Here is a 23,367-nt window from a genome sequence, read left to right as displayed (position 1 = left end):
AACCCAGAAAAATGATCTGAGGAGATTGTCAGTGTCAGTGGTGGCAGTTAAGCTTTTTAGTACTCAAATAACTTCCTCTGAATGAGTTGTTTCTCTTGAGCTCACCTTGGGACTTGTAGTGTCACTGTCCTTTGAGTAAAAGTCTTACAGCTTCCATGACGTAGTACTAGTTACCCGGAGTAAACCAACACCCTGTCTACTTGAGAGATTAACGGTGGTGAGGGTTCCACAGAGCGTAGTCCGGGTACTACCGCTCACAAGCAGTGTGGTTTCAGATAGGCTCTGTGACTTCTGTGCTTTCCTTCCTTATCTGTAATGTGCGTATAATGATGGTGTACTCAGAATCCCCCTGCAATGCAGGAGACCCCTCTTTGATTCCTGAGTTGGGAAGTTCCCCTGGAGAAGGAATAGGCTATCCACTCCAGTATTCACGGGTTTCATGGTGGCTCAGATTGTAAAGAATCCTCTTGAAATGCGGGTGACCTAGGTTTGGTCCCTGGGTTGGTAAGATCCTCTGGAGGAGGGCATGGCAACCCACTCCAGTATTCTTTCGTAGAGAATCCCCATGGACAGAGGAGCCTGGTGGGCTACAGTCTATGGGGTCACAAAGAGTCGGACATGACTAAGCCCAGCGTGTCTGATGAATAGTGAAACCTTGATAAATGTAATATTTAAAATGTAAAGGGATAATGGATAAGGGATATGGTGATGTGTCGCAATGTCATTTAAAAGTGGAAGTTAAATAAGAAGTGAGTGGAATAATAGCAGACATTACATGTATGCTCTATGCAAAGAGGGGCATCACATAAATTCAAGAAAATAAAGATGAAAGACATGACAGGACTCACACTAGATCTGGTACTTCCTAGAACAGAGGTTTTTCACTTTCATGCATTGGAGAAGGAAATGGCAACCCACTCCAGTGTTCTTGCCTGGAGAATCCCAGGGACGGGGGAGCCTGGTGGGCTGCCATCTATGGGGTCACACAAAGTCGGACACGACTGAAGCGACTTAGCAGCAGCAGCAGCAGAACAGAGGCAGTTTTCACTGCATTATAAGACTCTTATCTCTGTGCACTGTGGCTTTTAAGGTACATAATTAAAGGAGATCCAGCCCTTTCCTGGGTGTTATAAAGGCCTGGGATCCAACACCATTACAGTGTAGCAGAACCTTGGTTCTAGTACTTCTCCACCTGCCCAGCATTAGGGATGAAGACACTGTCAAGACTTTGATATGTCTGGCAGGCTAGGGTCTGAGGCTTGTGGTGGCAGCTAAGGAAGTGGAGGACCACTGATATGATCCACCAGCTCAGTGTTCGTGGTTAGAGATGTTAGATGTTCTAACATAGATGCTAGAACATGGTATAATGGTAACCTGATTTATGAACGTTTACCACCTCAAAACTCTACCAACGTTTGTTGTGTTAAAGCTATAGCTTTTTCCCTTGAAGCTTTCCTGGAGACCAGCCAGTAAGGAATAGTCCTGAAAAAGTTCATTCTTAACTCTCACATATTAATTTAACAAACCCATCAGTTTTGAAGTATTCCCTTTACCTATGAGTGAACTGAGCCATGGGACTTAAGCAATGTGCCCAATGTCGTACAGCAAATTTTTTGCAGAGCTAGATTCTAACACCAAGGGATCTTGGCTCCAGGTGTCTTGTTTGTAACTACAAAGAGCTTTAGAGTTCATTCTAAAAAATAAGAGAGTAAATGTGCATTGAAACATGGACAAAACCACCACAAAAGTCTGAAAACAGCCATGAAGCAAATATTAATTGGCAACTCAGAATTTGGAAGTAGTGAGTACTTCTGAAAGGAGTGTCTCAGGTGAATATTACTGAGGTGCAGGGTGAGGAGGCTCTGAGCTCTTCTCCTTAGACGGGAGGTCCAGGGACAGCACCCACAGGCCAGAAGCCACTCCACTGGTAAAGGCAGCAACTGATAGAACAGACTCAGCCATCTTTCGACAGCAGTGGTAGCTACCTAAAATTCTCTGGATTTGCAGTGTAGAAATACTTTCCACCCCAGCTGTATTGAGATATTTTGTTGTTGTTCAGTCACTAAGTTGTGTCCAGTTGTTTGTGACCCCATGGACTGCAGCATGCCAGACTTCCCCTCCTTCATATCTCCCAGAGCTTGCTTAAACTCATGTCCATTGATTTGGTGATGTCATCCAACAAACTCATCCTCTGTCGTCCCCTTCTCCTGCCTTCAATTGTTCCCAGCTTCAGGGTCTTTTCCAGTGAGTTTTCTCTATGCATCAGATGGCCAAAATGTTGGAGTGTCAGCGTTAGCATTCCATTGGTCATTCCAATGTATATTCAGGTTTGATTTCCTTTTGGATTGACTGGTTTGATCTCCTTGCTGTCCAATTATTGAGGTTTAACTGACCAATAAAAATTGTGCATATTTAATGTATACAACTTGATGTTTTGATACACACTTTAAAATGATCACCACAGTCAAGCCAATAGGTCCATCACCTCACATAATTACCATTTTATTTTTGGGAAATTGGGGTGAGAAGACTTAAGATTTACCCTCTTAAGTAAATTTTGTGTTTTTTTTTTTGGCAGTTCCTCAAAAGTTTATTTTTTTTTTTTTCTAACACATATATATGGAATTTATTTTTTTTTCTCTTCCATATAAATTTATTTATTTTATTTTTTTAATTTTAAAATCTTTAATTCTTACATGTGTTCCCAAACATGAAACCCCCTCCCACCTCCCTCCCCATAACATCTCTGTGGGTCATCCCCATGCACCAGCCCCAAGCATGCTGTATCCTGCGTCAGACATAGACTGGCGATTCAATTCTTACATGATAGTATACATGATAGAATGCCATTCTCCCAAATCATCCCACCCTCTCCCTCTCTCTCTGAGTCCAAAAGTCCGTTATACACCGCTGTGTCTTTTTCCTGTCTTGCATACAGGGTCGTCATTGCCATCTTTCTAAATTCCATATATATGTGTTAGTATACTGTATTGGTGTTTTTCTTTCTGGCTTACTTCACTCTGTATAATCGGCTCCAGTTTCATCCATCTCATCAGAACTGATTCAAATGAATTCTTTTTAATGGCTGAGTAATACTCCATTGTGTACATGTACCAAAGCTTTCTTATCCATTCATCTGCTGATGGACATCTAGGCTGTTTCCATGTCCTGGCTATTATAAACAGTGCTGCGATGAACATTGGGGTACATGTGTCTCTTTCAATTCTGGTTTCCTCGGTGTGTATGCCCAGCAGTGGGATTGCTGGGTCATAAGGTAGTTCTATTTGCAATTTTTTAAGGAATCTCCACACTGTTCTCCATAGTGGCTGTACTAGTTTGCATTCCCACCAACAGTGTAGGAGGGTTCCCTTTTCTCCACACCCTCTCCAGCATTTATTGCTTGCAGATTTTTGGATTGCAGCCATTCTGACTGGTGTGAAGTGGTACCTCATTGTGGTTTTGATTTGCATTTCTCTGATAATGAGTGATGTTGAGCATCTTTTCATGTGTTTGTTAGCCATCCATATGTCTTCTTTGGAGAAATGTCTATTTAGTTCTTTGGCCCATTTTTTGATTGGGTCCTTTATTTTTCTGGAATTGAGCTGCATAAGTTGCTTGTATATTTTTGAGATTAGTTGTTTGTCAGTTGCTTCATTTGCTATTATTTTCTCCCATTCAGAAGGCTGTCTTTTCACCTTGTGTATATTTTCCTTTGTTGTGCAGAAGCTTTTAATTTTAATTAGATTCCATTTGTTTATTTTTGCTTTTATTTCCAGAATTCTGGGAGGTGGATCATAGAGGATCCTGCTGTGAATTATGTCTGAGAGTGTTTTGCCTATATTCTCCTCTAGGAGTTTTATAGTTTCTGGTCTTACATTTAGATCTTTAATCCATTTTGAGTTTATTTTTGTGTGCGGTGTTAGAAAGTGATCTAGTTTCATTCTTTTACAAGTGGTTGACCAGTTTTCCCAGCACCACTTGTTAAAGAGATTGTCTTTACTCCATTGTATATTCTTGCCTCCTTTGTCAAAGATAAGGTGTCCATATGTGTGTGGATTTATCTCTGGGCTTTCTATTTTGTTCCATTGATCTATATGTCTGTCTTTGTGCCAGTACCATACTGTGTTGATGACTGTGGCTTTGTAGTAGAGCCTGAAGTCAGGCAAGTTGATTCCTCCAGTTCCATTCTTCTTTCTCAAGATTGCTTTGGCTATTCGAGGTTTTTTGTATTTCCATATAAATCTTGAAATTATTTGTTCTAGTTCTGTGAAAAATATGGCTGGTAGCTTGATAGGGATTGCGTTGAATTTGTAATTTGCTTTGGGTAGTATACTCATTTTCACTATATTGATTCTTCCAACCCATGAACATGGTATATTTCTCCATCTATTAGTGTCCTCTTTGATTTCTTTCATCAGTGTTTTATAGTTTTCTATATATAGGTCTTTAGTTTCTTTGGGTAGATATATTCCTAAGTATTTTATTCTTTTTGTTGCAATGGTGAATGGAATTGTTTCCTTAATTTCTTTTTCTACTTTCTCATTATTAGTGTATAGGAATGCAAGGGATTTCTGTGTGTTGATTTTATATCCTGCAACTTTACTATATTCATTGATGAGCTCTAGTAATTTTCTGGTGGAGTCTTTAGGGTTTTCCATGTAGAGGATCATGTCATCTGCAAACAGTGAGAGTTTTACTTCTTCTTTTCCAATTTGGATTCCTTTTATTTCTTTTTCTGCTCTGATTGCTGTGGCCAAAACTTCCAGAACTATGTTGAATAGTAGCGGTGAAAGTGGACACCCTTGTCTTGTTCCTGACTTTAGGGGAAATGCTTTCAATTTTTCACCATTAAGGATAATGTTTGCTGTGGGTTTGTCATATATAGCTTTTATTATGTTGAGGTATGTTCCTTCTATTCCTGCTTTCTGGAGAGTTTTTATCATAAATGGATGTTGAATTTTGTCAAAGGCCTTCTCTGCATCTATTGAGATAATCATATGGTTTTTATTTTTCAATTTGTTAATGTGGTGGATTACATTGATTGATTTGCGGATATTGAAGAATCCTTGCATCCCTGGGATAAAGCCCACTTGGTCATGGTGTATGATCTTTTTAATGTGTTGTTGGATTCTGATTGCTAGAATTTTGTTGAGGATTTTTGCATCTATGTTCATCAGTGATATTGGCCTGTAGTTTTCTTTTTTTGTGACATCTTTGTCAGGTTTTGGTATTAGGGTGATGGTGGCCTCATAGAATGAGTTTGGAAGTTTACCTTCCTCTGCAATTTTCTGGAAGAGTTTGAGTAGGATAGGTGTTAGCTCTTCTCGAAATTTTTGGTAGAATTCAGCTGTGAAGCCGTCTGGACCTGGGCTTTTGTTTGCTGGAAGATTTCTGATTACAGTTTCAATTTCCGTGCTTGTGATGGGTCTGTTAAGATTTTCTATTTCTTCCTGGTTCAGTTTTGGAAAATTGTACTTTTCTAAGAATTTGTCCATTTCTTCCACATTGTCCATTTTATTGGCATACGACTGCTGATAGTAGTCTCTTATGATCCTTTGTATTTCTGTGTTGTCTGTTGTGATCTCTCCATTTTCATTTCTAATTTTATTGATTTGATTTTTCTCTCTTTGCTTCTTGATGAGTCTGGCTAGTGGTTTGTCAATTTTATTTATCCTTTCAAAGAACCAGCTTTTGGCCTTGTTGATTTTTGCTATGGTCTCTTTTGTTTCTTTAGCATTTATTTCTGCCCTAATTTTTAAGATATCTTTCCTTCTACTAACTCTGGGGTTCTCCAATTCTTCCTTTTCTAGTTGCTTTAGTTGTAGAGTTAGGTTATTTATTTGACTTTTTTCTTGTTTCTTGAGGTATGCCTGTATTGCTATGAACTTTCCTCTTAGCACTGCTTTTATAGTGTCCCACAGGTTTTGGGTTGTTGTGTTTTCATTTTCATTAGTTTCTATGCATATTTTGATTTCTTTTTTGATTTCTTCTGTGATTTGTTGGTTATTCAGAAGTGTGTTGTTCAACCTCCATATGTTGGAATTTTTAGTAGTTTTTCTCCTGTAATTGAGATCTAATCTTAATGCATTATGGTCAGAAAAGATGCTTGGAATGATTTCGATTTTTTTGAATTTATCAAGTTTAGATTTATGGCCCAGGATGTGATCTATCCTGGAGAAGGTTCCATGAGCACTTGAAAAAAAGGTGAAATTCATTGTTTTGGGGTGAAATGTCCTATAGATATCAATTAGGTCTAATTGATCTAATGTATCATTTAAAGTTTGCGTTTCTTTGTTAATTTTCTGTTTAGTTGATCTGTCCATAGGTGTGAGTGGGGTATTAAAGTCTCCCACTATTATTGTGTTATTGTTGATTTCCCCTTTCATACTTGTTAGCATTTGTCTTACATATTGCGGTGCTCCTATATTGGGTGCATATATATTTATAATTGTTATATCTTCTTCTTGGATTGATCCTTTGATCATTATGTAGTGGCCTTCTTTGTCTCTTTTCACAGCCTTTGTTTTAAAGTCTATTTTATCAGATATGAGTATTGCCACTCCTGCTTTCTTTTGGTCTCTATTTGCGTGGTATATCTTATTCCAGCCCTTCACTTTCAGTCTATATGTGTCCCTTGTTTTGAGGTGGGTCTCTTGTAAGCAGCATATAGAGGGGTCTTGTTTTTGTATCCATTCGGCCAGTCTTTGCCTTTTGGTTGGGGCGTTCAACCCATTTACGTTTAAGGTAATTATTGATAAGTATGATCCCGTTACCATTTACTTTATTGTTTTGGGTTTGGGTTTATACACCCTTTTCGGTTTCCTGTCTAGAGAATATCCTTTAGAATTTGTTGGAGAGCTGGTTTGGTGGTGCTGAATTCTCTCATCTTTTGCTTGTCTGTAAAGCTTTTGATTTCTCCTTCGTATTTGAATGAGATCCTTGCTGGGTACAGTAATCTGGGCTGTAGGTTATTGTCTTTCATCACTTTAAGTATGTCTTGCCATTCCCTCCTGGCCTGAAGAGTTTCTATTGAAAGATCAGCTGTTATCCTTATGGGAATCCCCTTGTGTGTTATTTGTTGTTTTTCCCTTGCTGCTTTTAATATTTGTTCTTTGTGTTTGACCTTTGTTAATTTAATTAATATGTGTCTTGGGGTGTTTCGCCTTGGGTTTATCCTATTTGGAACTCTCTGTGTTTCTTGGACTTGGGTGATTATTTCCTTCCCCATTTTAGGGAAGTTTTCAACTATTATCTCCTCAAGGATTTTCTCATGATCTTTCTTTCTGTCTTCTTCTTCTGGGACTCCTATAATTCGAATGTTGGAGCGTTTCATATTGTCCTGGAGGTCTCTGAGATTGTCCTCATTTCTTTTAATTCGTTTTTCTTGTTTCCTCTCTGATTCATTTATTTCTACCATTCTATCTTCTATTTCACTAATCCTATCTTCTGCCTCCGTTATTCTACTATTTGTTGCCTCCAGAGTGTTTCTGATCTCATTTATTGTGTTATTCATTATATTTTGACTCTTTTTTATTTCTTCTAGGTCCTTGTTAAACCTTTCTTGCATCTTCTCAATCCTTGTCTCTAGGCTATTTATCTGTGATTCCATTTTGATTTCAAGATTTTGGATCATTTTCGCTATCAATATTCGGAATTCCTTCTCAGGTAGATTCCCTACTTCTTCCTCTTTTGTTTGGTTTGGTGGGCAACTCTCCTGTTCCTTTACCTGCTGAGTATTCCTCTGTCTCTTCATGTTGGTTATATTGCTGCGTTTGGGGTGGTCTTTTTATATTCTGGTAATTTGTGGAGTTCTCTTTATTATGGAGCTTCCTCACTGTGGGTGGGGTTCTATCAGTGGCTTGTCAAGGTTTCCTGGTTAGGGAGGCTTGTGTTGGAGTTCTGGTGGGTGGAGCTGGGTTTCTTCTCTCTGGAGTGCAGTGGAGTGACCAGTGATGGGTTATGAGACATCAAAGGTTTTGGAATAATTTTGAGCTGCCTGTATATTCAAGCTCAGGGGAGTGTTCCTGTGTTGCTGGAGAATTTGAGTGATATGTCTTGTTTTGGAACTTGTTGGCCCTTGGGTGGAGCTTGGTTTCAGTGTAAGTATGAAGGCATTTGATGAGCTCCTATTGCTTAATGTTCCCTGAATTCAAGAGTTCTCTAATGTTTTCAGGCTTTGGATTTAAGCCTCCTGCTTCTGGTCTTCAGTTTTTACAGTAGCCTCTAGACTTCTCCATCTATACAGCACCGATGATAAAACATCTAGGTTAAAGATGAAAAGTTTCTCCACATTGAGGGACACTCAGAGAGGTTCACTGAGTTACAAGGAGAAGAGAAGATGGAGGGGGTAGTTAGAGGTAACTGGAATGAGATGCGGTGAGATCAAAAGAGGAGAGAGCAAGCTAGGCAGTAGTCACTTCCTTATGTGCGCTCTATAGTCTGGCCCGCTCAGGTATTTACGGAGTTATACAGGGAAGAGGAGAGGGAGGAAGTAGACAGAGGTGACCAGGAGGATAAGAGAGAGGAATGAGAAGGAGAGAGACAAATCCTGCCAGTAACCAGTTCCTTAGGTGTTCTCCACTGTCTGGAACACACAGAGATTCACAGAGTTGGATAGAGAAGAGATGGGGGAGAAAAGAGACAGAGGCCACCTGGTGGAGAAAAAGGAGAGTCCATAGGAGAAGAGAGTGGTCAAGCCAGTAATCTCGCTCTCAGGTAAACTTGGGTAGTGAAGTTTGGGTTTTTAAATGAACATAATTGACAACAAAAACCTAAGAGCAAAGATTAAAAATCTAGAGTAGAGGTTGGATTTTCAAAAATACAATATTAAAGAAAAGAAGCAGAAGGAAAAAGCAGGAAAGAAAGAAAAAAAAACCAAGAATTATTAAAAAAACAAACAAACAAAAAAAAAAAACCCCACCAACAACCATCCAAAGGCTATATATGGTGTTTGCCTTAAAAAAAAAAAAAGTCTTTTTGTAAAAATAGTAATAATATGTTATAGTAATAAAAATTAGAGGAGAAATAGAAGACTTACCAATTAAAAAAAAAGGTTAGAAAAAAAATGAAAAAAAAAAAAAAAGGAATGATTTTTAAAATAGCAAAAATATATCTGGCCCTTCTCTGATGTTTTGGGCCATGTGGGATCACTTCCAAGGTGGTTCCCTCTGTTTAACTTCTTCCGTTTGCTGGTTTTTCAGGCTCACTAGTTCAGTCACGCTGTGGGGAGGGGGGATGCCGCAAACAAATAGGGCTGTCGTGTGCTCACAGTGTCACAGTCCTGTCGTGTGCTCACAGTGTCACAGCCCTGCTTGACCTGTCCCTTCTCGCGGCGCACAAACCGCTCCGGCTCTACGATGCACAGCCGGGAACCGTCTGGGGCCGGCCCTAGGCTGTGTGCACTTCCCGGTCCAAGCCGCTCAGGTTTGGCGCTCAGGCAGCCCTCAGAGGCACAGATTCGGCTGGGACTGCGCTTTGTGCCCTTCCCAGGTCCGAGTAGCTCAGGAGTTTGGCGAGCGTGATCGCCGCGGCTTGTCACCTTTTCTGTCGCTGCTGCTCAACTTTCTGGGTGGACCGCTGGCGTCCCCCGTGAGGCAGATTGTGACTGTCCAGCACCCCCAGAAGTCTTAGCAAAGAAGCCCGCTTGCAGTTAGGTAAGTAAAGTCTCTCCGGGTCTGCAATTGCCCCTTTCCAGTCCTTACGGCTCTGGCTGCCTTTCCCCGGCGGGGGATGGTCTGCAGCCGGCTTTTCCCATTCCGTCCTTTGTTCTGTGCTCGGTCCTGGCGGCGTCTTATGTTCGAGCTTTTCGTGCTGTAGCTATCACACAGTCTGGTTTGCTAGCGCAAGTTAGATTGTTCTGGTTGCGCGTGGGGCGTTCCTGCCCGATTCTTACAAAGCACTGCAGCCCGCGCCTCCCGCGGGTCCCTGCCCTGCCCCCACTTCCCAATGGCGGATGCAGGCGTCTGTGCTGCTTTTCCGCTGGGGGAGTTACTGTTGGGCTTGTAATCTCTTGGTTTTAATTATTTCTTTATTTTTCCTTCCTGTTATGTTGCCCTCTGGGTTTCCAAGACTCGCCACAGACTCGGCAGGGAGAGTGTTTCCTGGTGTTTGGAAACCTCTCTTCTTAAAATTCCCTTCCCGGGACGGAGCTCCCTCCCCACCTCCTTTGTCTCCTTTTTCGTCTTTTATATTTTTTTTCCTACCTGTTTTTGAAGACAATGGTCTGCTTTTCTGGTTGCCTGCTGTCCTCTGCCAGCCTACAGAGGTTGTTTTGTGGAGTTTGCTCAGCGTTGAAATGTTCTTTTGAGGAATTTGTGAGGGAGAAAGTGGTCTTCCCGTCCTATTCCTCCGCCATCTTTATGAATCCCCTCCTTAAGTAAATTTTGGTTTTACAATATACCATTGTTAATTATAGGCACCATGCTATGCACAGGACTGGAAAAGGTCAGTTTTCATTCCAATCCCAAAGAAAGGCATTGCCAAAGAATGCTCAAACTACCGCACAACTGCACTCATCTCACATGCTAGTAAAGTAGTGCTCAAAATTCTCCAAGCCAGGCTTCAACAGTACATGAACTGTGAACTTCCAGATGTTCAAGCTGGACTTAGAAAAGGCAGAGGAACCAGAGATCAAATTGCCAACATCTTTTGGATCATTGAAAAAGCAAGAGTGTTCCAGGAAAATATCTACTTCTGCTTTATTGACTTTGTAGACCACAATAAACCATGGAAAATTCTTTAAGAGATGAGAATACCAGATCACCTGACCTGCCTTCTGAGAAATCTGTATGCATGTCAAGAAGCAACAGTTAGAACTGCACATGGAACCACAGACTGGTTCCAAACAGGAAAAGGAGTACATCAAGGCTGTATATTGTCACCCTGCTTATTTAACTTCTGTGCAGAGTACATCATGAGAAACGCTGGGCTGGATGAAGCACAAGCTGGAATCAAGATTGCTGGGAGAAATATCAAAAACCTCAGGTATGCAGATGACACCACGCTTATGGCAGAGAGCAAAGAAGAACTAAAGAGCATCTTGATGAAAATGAAAGAGGAGAGTACAAATGTTGGCTTAAAACTCAGCCTTCAGAAAACTAAGATCATGGCATTCTTGTCCCATTACTTCATGGCAAATAAATGGAGAAACAGCAAAAACAGTGTCAGACTTTATTTTTGGGGGTTCCTAAATCACTGCAGATGGTGACTGCAGCCATGAAATTAAAAGACGCTTGCTCCTTGGAAGAAAAGCTATGACCAACCTAGACAGCATATTAAAAAGCACAGACGTTACTTTACCTACAAAGGTCTGTCTAGTCAAAGGTATAGTTTTTGCAGTAGTCATGTATGGATGTGAGAGTTGGGCTATAAAGAAAGCTGAGCGTTGAGGAATTGATGCTTTTGAACTGTGGTGTGGGAGAAGACTCTTGAGAGTCCCTTGGACTGCAAGGAGATCCAACCAGTCCATCCTAAAGGAAATCAGTCCTGAATTATCATTGGGAGGACTGATGCTGAAGCTGAAACTCCAGTGCTTTGGCCACCTGATGAGATGAACTGACTCATTGGAAAAGACCCTGATGCTGAGAAAGATTCAAGGTGGGAGGGGAAGGGGACAACAGAGGATGAGATGGTTGGATGGCATCATTGACTCAACGAACATGAGTTTGAGTAAACTCCAGGAGTTGGTGATGGACAGGGAGGATTGGTGTGCTGCAGTCCATGGGGTCTCAAAGAGTCGGACATGACTGATTGACTGAAGTGAACCATGCGTTCAATCCCCAAAACATTTTCATCTTGCATAACTGAAGTTTTGTACCCTTGGACCAACATCTGCCCCATCTCCCCCTACCCACTAGCCAACACAGGATTGTAAGTTATTAATGTGTTGTCTCCATAGTGAAAACTTCATCTCTCTCTGATTCCCTTGTGTGTGTTTGCTTGTTAGTTGCTTAGTTATGTCTGACTCTTTGCAACCCCATAGACTGTAGCCCCCAAGGCCCCTCTGTCCATGGGATTCTCCAGGCAAGAACACTGGAGTGGGTTGCCATTTCCTTCTCCAAAAGGAACTATAGAAAGAAAGAAAGTGAAGTCGCTCAGTAGTGTCCAACTCTTTGTGACCCCATGGACTGTAGCCTATCAGGCTCCCCCATCCAAGGAATTTTCGAGGCTAGAGTACTGGAGTGGGTTGCCATTTCCTTCTCCATTCATTGCCTTTTATAAACCCACATATACCCACATTAGTGCCCTGTTTCAATGGGAGGGAGGTGAGAAATTGATGGATTCAGATTAAGAAATGATCCAGCTAATATAGTCTATAAAAAGAGGGGTGGCTTTCAGAAACACATTTTTGAACCTCTGACTCATGGGACCTGAAACCAAAGCCTTTCATCCTTAGTTAAGCCTTAACTATTCTTGAAATGGAAAACGTTTTTTGGCAACCCAGCTTCCTTCCTAAGATCCCTACTTTAAATAGTATTTTGAATATGCAGATGTTTCCATTTTGTTAGTGGTAAATATTTTTAAATTTCTTATATTTTTATGATGTAAGGAAAATATTTCATGGTGGTTTTTTTGGGGGGGGGAGTGGGGGTTATGCTTTTTAAATTTTACTAAACACATTGGAAGGTTGTTTTAAATTTTGTTTAAATGTTCTTTGAACCAAAATATTTACAGATCAAGGAGTTCTAGCCAGCAGATTGTTCCATTTGTTATGTTTGAATGTGGAAACATTAGGAATGACAGTTTAAGATGATGCCATAGAACATTTTCATAAACAACCTAATAGCATTGTCTAAGGCTGTCTTTGTTTATTAAAGGTGTCAAAGTCTCCTCTGCTATATTTAGGTAAAATCTAAGTTTCTTTACTCAAGCATGGAAAATATTGTTTGTTTTCTGTTTGGGAGAAAAGCAGTATGACCAAATAAAAGAATTAAACTTCACTGGAAACAATTAAGAGTCTCAGTTTCAAGATGGAAAAAAATGTAGTTTGATTTTCATTTTTTTTTTGTTTAGGTGGGTTAAAAAAATGAAGGTCTGGAAAAGTGGGAAAATTCCTCAGTTCTCTGTGGTACTTCAGCAGAGGCAGGGAATACTATCAGTGCCTATCATTCTATCATTTTAAAACTCATCAGTTTGTAAAAATAATAATTAAGCTCTATAATGCATACTGAAAATCACAAAACACACAAATCTGATTTTAAAAACCTGGAAGAAACCTCAAGACTCTCCTACCCCTCAAAATAGTCTCACTCCTTTTGGTTCTGTAGAAAAACTCAGTAAAAATCTGAATTCAAGAAGGTTAAAAATTCAAAAGACAGTATTTGAAGAGTTTAATGGAATCAGAACTATGGAGACAATTGAGCAACAATGTAATAGAAATAATTAGTACATTAGACATAGAAGCAAAGGTCAGTTATTATCATAGGGAAATGAGATAATAACAGTGTATTCAAAGTAAAAATTAAATGATTAACAATAGAGAATAGATGTGAATAATGATAAAAGCAATATATGGGCTATATTTATGTAATATGTCAAGTAGAAAAATGATATTATTTGGAAAGTTAGGAAAAAAGTTTCATTGAAATGCCTAACTGGTTCTATAAAATGTAAAGGGTATATTTTCAGAAAAAAAGTGGAACAGCAATTGAAAATTTAAATATGGTCTGATTCTAATTAAGATTTTGAACTTCCTCATAAAGAATTCTTCAGGTAGGTACCTAGGAGCAAAACACAAAAACAAAACTTATAGAAAGGAGGACACTGTGCCAGACCTCTTACACCTTCTTACTTACCATTCAAATACATACAATGAATCATTGTCTGTAAATTTTGGAGGGAATGAAAGTGGAATCCAAGAATGTTACCACCAGCCAAGCTGTCATTTAATTAGACAACAGGAAAAAATTTCATGTAACTTCTGTGTCTATTTTCTATTAGAGCTATAGAAGTTGAAATCTAACCCCCAAAAATGGTGACTAGAGATTGAGTAAATGACATGTGGACTTTAAAAAGCATCAGGACAATGCTTTGTGTTTGAATATAGTTGTGCAGAGACTACAAATCTTTGAGGAAAAGTGTGGACTGAACTTTTATTCCTAGATAAGCTATTCTCCCAGAATAGAAGGAAACACTCAATGAATGTAAAAATGTCGAGGCTTGTATTAAAAAACAAATGAAAAACTACTTGCAATTGAAGTTCATCAAATAGAGAAGTGAATTAATATGAATTTATAAATGGAGAGATTTTGTTTAAAGCTGTTGTCTTGAGCATAGATATATTATGTCAACTTGTGTGAATTATGGCTATAGAATAGGCTATGAATCTAATAACCCTTGTCAGGATAAAAGTATGATTGACCAGAACTAGGCTGTGGGCAGAATTACAATCTGCTGTTTCTTTCTCTATCCTAGAAGGAAATCAGTTAACACTGACTTACACATGCAGTGTGTTGCCATTGAAAGTCCAGTGTCCTCTCCCGGTTCATGACATCTTAACCTTTAGGAAAAGCTCCCTGGAGGCGAAGAATAATTTGAAGTTTAGCAGCAATTTCAGGTTTATTATGTTTAAGGTTTTTGGGGTTTTTTTTGCTAACACTAAAGAATTTTTAAACTACGTGCATATAATTTCTGTCCTCAGAGACCCCATTCCCTGTTCTCAAGGATTTTATCAGTTTTAATACTTGAAAAGCTAAATTGGAATATCCCTCATGTTCTTGTCCTAGACCTTATTTTATGTATCTCCAAAAGGAAAGTCTTCTTAAGTAAGTCATTTTTTTTGAGTTCGGAATTCACTCATATTTGCTGAAGTTTTTTTTTCTGTTCCTTTGTCCTTTTGTCCTAGCAGCTTACTGCATATATTATTAATAGATGACTGCTGAAATGATACTTATCCAATGCTCAGGGTAATTATTTCTAGGTAGTGTTATTTTTGGATGTATTTTTTTTTAACCTTTTTAAAAAAACTTCCATGTAGTTGATTTTAAGAACATATCCTTTTTTTCTTTTTTCTGGAATAAGACCACTAAATTTTTAAAACCTGTTTGTTGAGTATGTGCTAGTGTTTACAAACATGTTTCTGTCCTCAGAGACCCCATTCCCTGTTCTCAAGGATTTTATCATTTTTAATACTTGAAAAGCTAAATTGGAACATCCCTCATGTTCTTGTCCTAGATCTTATTTTATGTATCTCCAAAAAGAAAAATTTTTTTTTAAGTAAGTAATTTTTTTTTGTTTGGAATTCACTCATATTTGCTGAAGTTAAGATACATGGTTGCCTTATTTCATTAACTGTCAAGTCAGAAACTATGCAGGATCTAAGGATTATACTCATTTTGAATGCAAACACACATGTCGATGTTGTAAATATTGGCAAAAGACATGAAACTCCAGAGTCAGTGAAAAGAGTTAGTTAGGACTATAGCAGTAAGGAGAATAGCAGAGCAGCACAGATTTTCTGAATTCCTCCAGGGAAATGTCAGTAGAGATGGATGTTAGGCAGTGGAGCATGTTAAAAAAGAATCTTCTTATTGAGAAGCACTGCTGTTATACTGGGACTGCTAGCAAACCAGCCCATCCTCCTCTTACAAGAGAGACGTTGTCTTTATTACTCTAGAATACCAAGCAGATCTTCTCTATAGAGAGAGATGTCTCTACTTTGTAGAACACAAGCAAATTTGCTCCAAGAAGGTTTTGCCTGTTTTTGAAAGTCTGCCTGCTATATGAACATCCTTGAAAAGTCATTTTGGTATATACTGGCTATTCATGCCCTTAAAAATGTTTGGATACAGGAGAGACCCATGAAAAATAATGTCCCTGTAATATCTAGAAGATGAAACTTTTTGAACAAACTTAGTGTTACACAGTGCAAGCTGTTTTCTTCTCTATTTTACTATGGCAGTATTTTGTTTCTGTCTTTTTTTAAAAGTAATGTTCTCTCTGAAATATCTACTCAAGAACTTTAAACAAAAATAAAAATTTTGAAATTTATGAGCCACCTAATTTCTATCACATCGCCAAGACCTCAAACCTTTACTTCTCTTTCTCATTTTCTGTTTTCTGATTGGCCTGTAGTTCTTTATCTCTTTCTTCTCTTGTTCTTTTCCCTTGTCATTTGATGCCTCTGTTTAGTGTTAGTTTGGATTCCTTTCTCTTTATTTTTTGTGTATCTGTTAGAGGTTTTTGGCCTGTGGTTACTGTGGTGGTTTAGGTGGTTGAGTTGCTAAGTCGTGTCTGACTCTTGTGTCTCCAGGCACTGTAGCCCACCAGGCTCCCCTGTCCATGGGACCTCCTAGGCAAGAATGCTAGAATGGGTTGCCATTTCTTTTTCCAGGGGATCTTCCCAACCCAGGGATTGAACCTGGGTCTTGGCATTGCAGGTCGATTCTTTACTGACTGAGCCACCGGGGAAGCCCATGAGGGTCATGGTGGCTACCATGAGATTCATATATGACCAACTATGTATGTAGTAGTCTATTTGAAGTTGATGGTGGCTTAAGTCCAAATTCATTCTAAAAGCACAGCATTTTATTCTTATCCATGTTTTATGTTTTTGATGTCATATTTTATATCTTTTTGCTTTGGGTATCACTTAAATATTTTAGATACAGATGATTTTTACTACTTTTGGTTTTTAGTCTTCATACTAGCTATATAGGCGGTTGAGCTACTACCTTTACTAAATGTTTGCCTCGCAGTGAGTTTTTCCTTCATACATCTCTGGTTTCTAGCTATGGCATTTTACATTTAAAGAATTCCCTCTAACATTTCTTGTAAGGCCAGTTTTGTGGTGACAGACTGTTTTAGCTTTTGCTTGTGGAAAACTCAAGTATCTCTCTTTCAATTTTGAATCATAATCTTGCCGGCTAGAGTATTCTTGGTTGTAAGTTTTCTCCTTTCTGTACTTTGAATATATCATGCTAGTTGCTTCTGGGGCTATAAATTTCAGCTGAAAAAAATAGTTGATAGTCTTATGGAGCTTTTCTTGTATATAACTAATTGATTTTCTCTTGCTGATTTTAAGATTCTCTCTTTATCTTTGAATTTTGACATTTTAATTATAACGTGTCTTGGTATACATCTCTTTGGATTCATTTTGTTTGGTACTTTCTATATTTCCTGGACATGGATGTCTGTTTCTTCCCCAAATTTAGGAAGTTTTCAGATGTTGTTTTTTCAAGCCAGATATGATGGCAGCTCTTCTTGCTGGTGCAGGCCCCTCTAACCCAGGCTGGGGAATCCAGTGTGGGACTCAGACTCTGAGCTCCTTAGTGGAGTGTTCACGTTTGCAGTATTCCTCCTGCATATGGAGTGAGGCACCAGGAGTGGGGGTCCTGACTAGATTGGCCCTCTGCCTATTCCCACCTGTCTTGATGCAGTCTTTCCTTTATACCCTTGGTTGTAGAAAGTCTGTTCTGCTAATGTTCAAGTCATTCTCAGAGAGAATTATTCTATATATAGCTGTAGTTTTGGTGTTTCATCGGAGGGGTGAGCTCAGGGTCTTTCTATTCTGACCCTCAGAATAAGCCCTCTTATGATATAATCTCTTGTTGCTTTCCCTATTTCTAGTCATTCCATATTTAGTGAAATCTCTTCTTTGTAACTGTAGTATTTAACACGCTTCCAGAATCTTTTAACAAATCTCATCTAACCAAGTTTAAATTTTATTCAGTTATTTTTTGCAGTATATTTTTATATAAAAAAGCCAGACTATTTACCTAGTCCTGAATATATCTTGAGCTTTTTCTACCTCTTTGTCTAAAACAATTTCCTATATCCTTATTTGCTATAATAATATTAACTATTTATGGACTATTTCAAATGCTTTTTTTTTTTTTTAGCCTCAGAAACTTAAGTCAGAGTTATTTTGTTTTTATATATGGTCCTTGCCTTTATGTACCTATAGAAATTTTGTGTTCATAAAGTTATCTGTCTTCATGTTTGGTTTTCTTTGTACTTTGTAAACTCTTTTTTCCCTGTATGTTCTTTGTCCTAGCATGTACAAGTCACATCTGGCCAAGATCTTCAGCAAATCATCTTAGAGCAATGCTACAATTTTGTTTGTGTGAATGTAAGTAGTAAATACAAATGATTGAAAGTGCTTGAGAATTTGTGTGAATGTAATGTGGAAGAGTACTTAGTTTTCTTGATTCTTAAATATTTGATTTAAGATTTTCATAAGTGAGTTGTATTACTCAATATTTATTTCAAAATGTTATTTTCGTCTGTTGAAATAAGGAAATAACATTTTCTTACAACCTAATTCCCACAATGAGAAGAGAGTGATATTTCTTTAGACAGTGTTTTCAAGTTTCTGATAAAAAATAGATAAAAAGACAGGTTTGAATTAATGAATTCTTTAATAGCTATAATCTTCTGGGTATCAACATTGCTTGAAAATTTAAAATTAAGCTTGATAGATATTTTAAATGTTTAAATATTTAAAGCTCTCCATTTTTCTCCTTGAATTAACTCTTAAGTCACCAAACTTCTTTTTACTTTCTTTTATTTTTCTGGTCTTTCAGGTTATGATCTCTGATTTTGAAGAAACCCAGAGGTTACTGAATATGCTGGAAGAGAGTAATCTTTCCATGTTATATCCTGTTGTGGTTATTTCAGTAAGTTAATTAACTTACTTTTCAACTTACGCTTTTTTCTTTGAAATTGAGCTTTTCTTTTTAACAAAATTTCATCCAACTGAAGAAATCAAGCTAAACCTAAATGAAGAAATTCTTCTTGGTGGATTCTTGAATGTGCTTTCTTACTCTGACTTCTCTAACTGCAGGTGCTTAATATTTCAATTATTTGGTTGAACTGACAGGTTTGAAAAACAGTTTAATTCAACCTAGCAAAAATTTCATGTCTTTTCCTTCATTTGAATTACAGAGTTTATTGCTGAGTTGACCAAGTTGTTTGGATAATGTGAAAGAACTTTATTTGAAAGAACTCTATTTTAATGTATCATCAGAGTGCCATTAGAGAAGAAATCCCAAAGATAAAAAAAACAATGGGGAAAAATCATATCCAATAAAACACTCTTACTTTTTTTCATCTTCTCTGTCCCATGGACAGCAAAAGTAGAATGAACAACCAATGAGAGAGAAGTCCTAGAAAAATGGCCCAGGAAAGTTTGAGAGATTTTTTCTATGAAAGACTAAAGCTCTATGTTTAGTATAGAATTTACTTTTATTGGCTTTTAAAACTGTGTCACAGAGAAGAATTTCAGATAGCAAAACCAAGAAGTAATAAAATCAGAGCCCAGGCCTGAGGAACCAGCCGATAAGAATCTGCAGTCAGCAGCATTGCTGTGGGAAGGGATTCCAAACATGAAATTCTCGAAACAATTGCTTAGCAGTTGGTGAATTCTAATGCTCAGGCCTGTCCCATAGTGTGGAAATTTACCTTTCGTTAGGTGAGATTATTAACACAGAATAAAGAAGATCTGCACTAAAAATAAGTAGCTGTCAACAAAGCTGTGCGTGTAGAAATGAATTAGCAGTTGGGGGAAGTTTGATTATTTCACAGGCCTTTTGTATTTGACTTCATGCCCTAAAGATGAGTTCCAGGACTGCTACTGACTGTGGCAATCCAAATTCCTCATGTGACTGATTTTAACAGAAATATGGATGTTTTCATTGAGATTTTTAGGAACATCATGAAGCGTTCCCAGTGCTGGAGGTCTCTAAGGCTCTGTAGGATGGAGACAAAGCCAAAGTTCTGTTTGGCTCCCTGTTCGTCTCTCCATGTTCACTTGCTTAGAAATTTCATTCATATCAACTCTTTGGCCAACTCTTTTGTGATCCCATGGATTGTAGCCCACCCTGCTCCTTTGTCCATGGAATTTTCTAGACAAGGCTACTGGAGTGGATTGGCATTTCCTCATCTTCCTGACCCAAGGATCAAACCTGCATCTTCTGTGTCTCCTGCATTGGAAGGTGGATTCTTTACTTCTGAGCCACCTGGGAAGCCTCATTTATATCATGTTCCCAGCTATTCTTCTAAAGAGGCAGAATGGTACTGTAAAGAGAGGAAAGCCTTGAATTCAGAAAACCTCGTTTCTTTGGTCAAGTGGCTTCACTTTTCTGAGACTTGCTTTCCTCCTTTAAGAAATGAGGCTACTATAGCCCTACTTTATTGTCAGGGTTAAAATGATTAAATATAGTTCATGTTGCAGTCCTAGGCCTTTGGCAGCCATGCAGTGTTAGTTTCATTTAATAGCCTAGCTCCTGCTCTTTCCAATTTGGATGAGATGAATCAAAGCTCACTTCTGCTGCTCTAATCTGATTCCTGAGCTTCAGTTCTACATTGTTCAGCATTTTATTAGGTACTTCCATTTGAGTACTTGACTGTCCTCTCACAGCTAGCGTTATCAGATCTATCACAAAACAAATTCCCCATCAATTGACTTCTCTTAGCGGCAGTACAATTGTGGCAGGTACCCAGGTGGGAATCTGTATCATCACTGAATTTTCCTCTGCTCCTTTCCTCTGCCTCTCTTCATTAAATACACACACATTCTCTCTCTCTCAAAGTTTTTAAATTGTTAATTCTTATAGTTTATTGCTTCTCTTCTTTTCATACCTATTTGTAACGCCTCTTCAGAAAACCATTTTGCCTTTTTGCATTTCTTTTTCTTGGGGATGGTCTTGATCCCTGCCTCCTATACAATGTCACGATGGGCATCTGGTCCCATCAGTTCATTGCAAGTAGATGGGGAAGCAATGAAAAGAGTGTCAGACTTTATTTTTTTGGGCTCCAGAATCACTGCAGATGGTGATTGCAGCCATGAAATTAAAAGACGCTTACTCCTTGGAAGAAAAGTTATGACCAACCTAGATAGCATATTCAAAAGCAGAGACATTGCTTTGCCAGAAAAGGTCTGTCTAGTCAAAAGTATGGTTTTTCTGGGAGTCATATATGGATGTGAGAGTTGGACTATAAAGAAAGTTGAGCGCTGAAGAATTGATGCTTTTGAGCTGTGGTGTTGGAGAAGACTCTTGAGAGTTCCTTGGACTGCAAGGAGTTCCAACCAGTCCATCCTAAAGGAAATCAGTCCTGAATATTCATTTGAAGGACTGATGCTGAAGCTGAAACTCCAATACTTTGGCCACTTGATGGAAAAAACTGACATTTGAAAAGACCCTGATGCTGGGAAAGATTGAAGGCAGAAGGGGGCGACAGAGGATGAGATGGCTGGATGGCATCACTGACTCAGTGAACATGCTGCTGCTGCTGCTAAGTCGCTTCGGTCTTGTCGGACTCTGTGCAACCCCATAGACGACAGCCCACCAGGCTCCCCCATCCCTGGGATTCTCCAGGCAAGGACACTGGAATGGGTTGCCATTTCCTTCTCCAGTGCATGACAGTGAAAAGTGAAAGTGAGTTTGAGTAAATTCCAGGAGTTGGTGATGGACAGGGAGGCCTGGCATGCTGCAGTCCATGGGGTCTCAAAGACTTGGACATGACTGAGCTACTCTACTGAACTGAACTGGTAGTTTATTGCAACTATTGTATCTCAATCTAAGTCCTTTGTATTACTTCCATAAGTATTCAAATTCACTTTTCTGTTGACCTCTGTAAAGTTCCATTTCATCCTAGTAAATGCCAGATATTTTTGGCTACCTAGCATTCTTTATCAAGCTAAGGGAAAAGATGAACAGTCTTCTACTTAGGAAGGAAATGTCTATGAAAACTAGCTTTAGAATAGTATTTTTATAAGTCAGTATACCATAAAAATTGTACAACGTTCACTTTAAACAGGACAGTTGTCACTCCATAATATTTGCTTACCCACTGGTTTCCCGTTGCATAGGTAGAGTCAGCATGGTGATATTAGGGTTATTACTAACCTCCATAGGAAAATGGCATAACACATTAGAATCTGAATCCTTGGGGTGGAGCAAACCTCTGGAAAGGTAAAGAATGCTGCCTTCTTTGAGAGCCAAGTAAATTGTCACCAGATTCTTGAATTGTCCTGTGAATGATTGTTAAAGGCTTCATCTGTTTTCCTTCTGATGCTCCTTTGCCTCTAAATTGTCAAAAGGCCACTTCAGTTTCCCTGTGATTTAAAATTTGGCAGAGCCATTCAAATATTCCCCAAATAAATATCAATAGCTCTGAAGAAAATATTATAGTTGTAAAATAGAAGAGTCTAGATATCTGGGGACACAATTTTCACATTAATGAGAAAAATATATACACACAGGTAGATACAGTGTATGGGTATGTAAGTGTAAATATATATGCAGACATGTATACATATATATATAATTGAAAAGATATTATGTGAACTTTTTTTTTTCAATTACATATATATGTATTGTTGTTCAGTCTCTCAGTCATGTCCAACTCTTTGCGACCCCATGGACTGCAGTATGCCAGGCTTCCCTGTCCCGGAGTTTGCTCAAACTCATGTCTGTTTAATCATGATGAGTGATGCCATCCAACCATCTCAGCCTCTGTCGTCCCCTTCTCCTCCTGCCTTCAGTCTTTCCCACCATCAGGGTCTTTTCCAATACGTCAGCTGTTTGCATCAGGTGGCCAAAGTATTGGAGCTTCAACTTCAGCATCTGTCCTTCCAATGAATATTCAGGACTGATTTCCTTTATGATTGACTGGTTTGATGTCCTTGCAGTCCAGGGAACTCTCAAGACTCTTCTCCAACACCAGAATTCAAAAGCATCAATATATGTATGCTGCTGCTGCTGCTAAGTCACTTCAGTCCTGTCCAAATCTTTATGACCCCATGGACTGCAGCCTACTTGGCTCCTCCATCCATTGGATTTTCCAGGCAGGAGCACTGCAGTGGGTTGCCATTGCCTTCTCTGCAATATATGTTTATATGTCTGCAAAAGATATTATATGAACCACCTTTTGGCTTCTGTGGTGGCTCAATGGGTACAGAATCCTCCTGCAATACAGGAGACACAGGAGATGTGGGTTTGATCCCTGGGTAAGGAAGATCCCTTGGAGGAGGAAATGACAACCCCACTCCAGTATTTTTTCCTGGGAAATCCCATGCGCAGAGTAGCCTGGCAGCCTACAGTCCATGGGTCACAAGAGTCGGACATGGCTTTGCAATTAATCCATCGTTATGTGAACCAGGCAGCTCTAAGGCTATGGTGTGTCTACTTTGCTTCTGTTGGAATTACTTCTCTAGAAGATTAAACCAAGACAAAAACTACCTTACCATGGGTTTTTTTCTTTTTTTCTATAAGGCTTTTGTTAAGCACTCTTAAGTTCTAAGAAAAATGAATTCCTTTGTTTCCCTCAACAGATAGGTTTTATTCATTAGAAAATACATGCAAAGTGACAATTAGAGTCATAGAAAAGTATCTCCAATTTTATTCTGGGACAATGTGATTCAATGGT

At 38.8% G+C, this 23,367-nt stretch overlaps 1 protein-coding gene across 3 annotated transcripts in view; it reads left to right on the top strand.

Moving 5' to 3' along the window:
• The window catches only part of CRPPA (CDP-L-ribitol pyrophosphorylase A), a 373,738-nt gene that overhangs the window by 186,205 nt on the left and 164,166 nt on the right, over positions 1-23,367 (top strand). For all 3 annotated transcript variants that reach the window (XM_068973240.1, XM_068973239.1, XM_068973238.1), the window contains 2 exons: positions 17,993-18,067; positions 18,522-18,614. In XM_068973240.1, the coding sequence (XP_068829341.1) occupies positions 17,993-18,067; positions 18,522-18,614 (168 nt within the window). The remainder of the gene's footprint in view (positions 1-17,992; positions 18,068-18,521; positions 18,615-23,367) is intronic.

Source organism: Capricornis sumatraensis, chromosome 5 (assembly GCF_032405125.1).
Source record: "Capricornis sumatraensis isolate serow.1 chromosome 5, serow.2, whole genome shotgun sequence".
Taxonomy (NCBI): Eukaryota; Metazoa; Chordata; class Mammalia; order Artiodactyla; family Bovidae; genus Capricornis; species Capricornis sumatraensis.
This window is presented reverse-complemented; position numbering and strand designations above follow the sequence as displayed.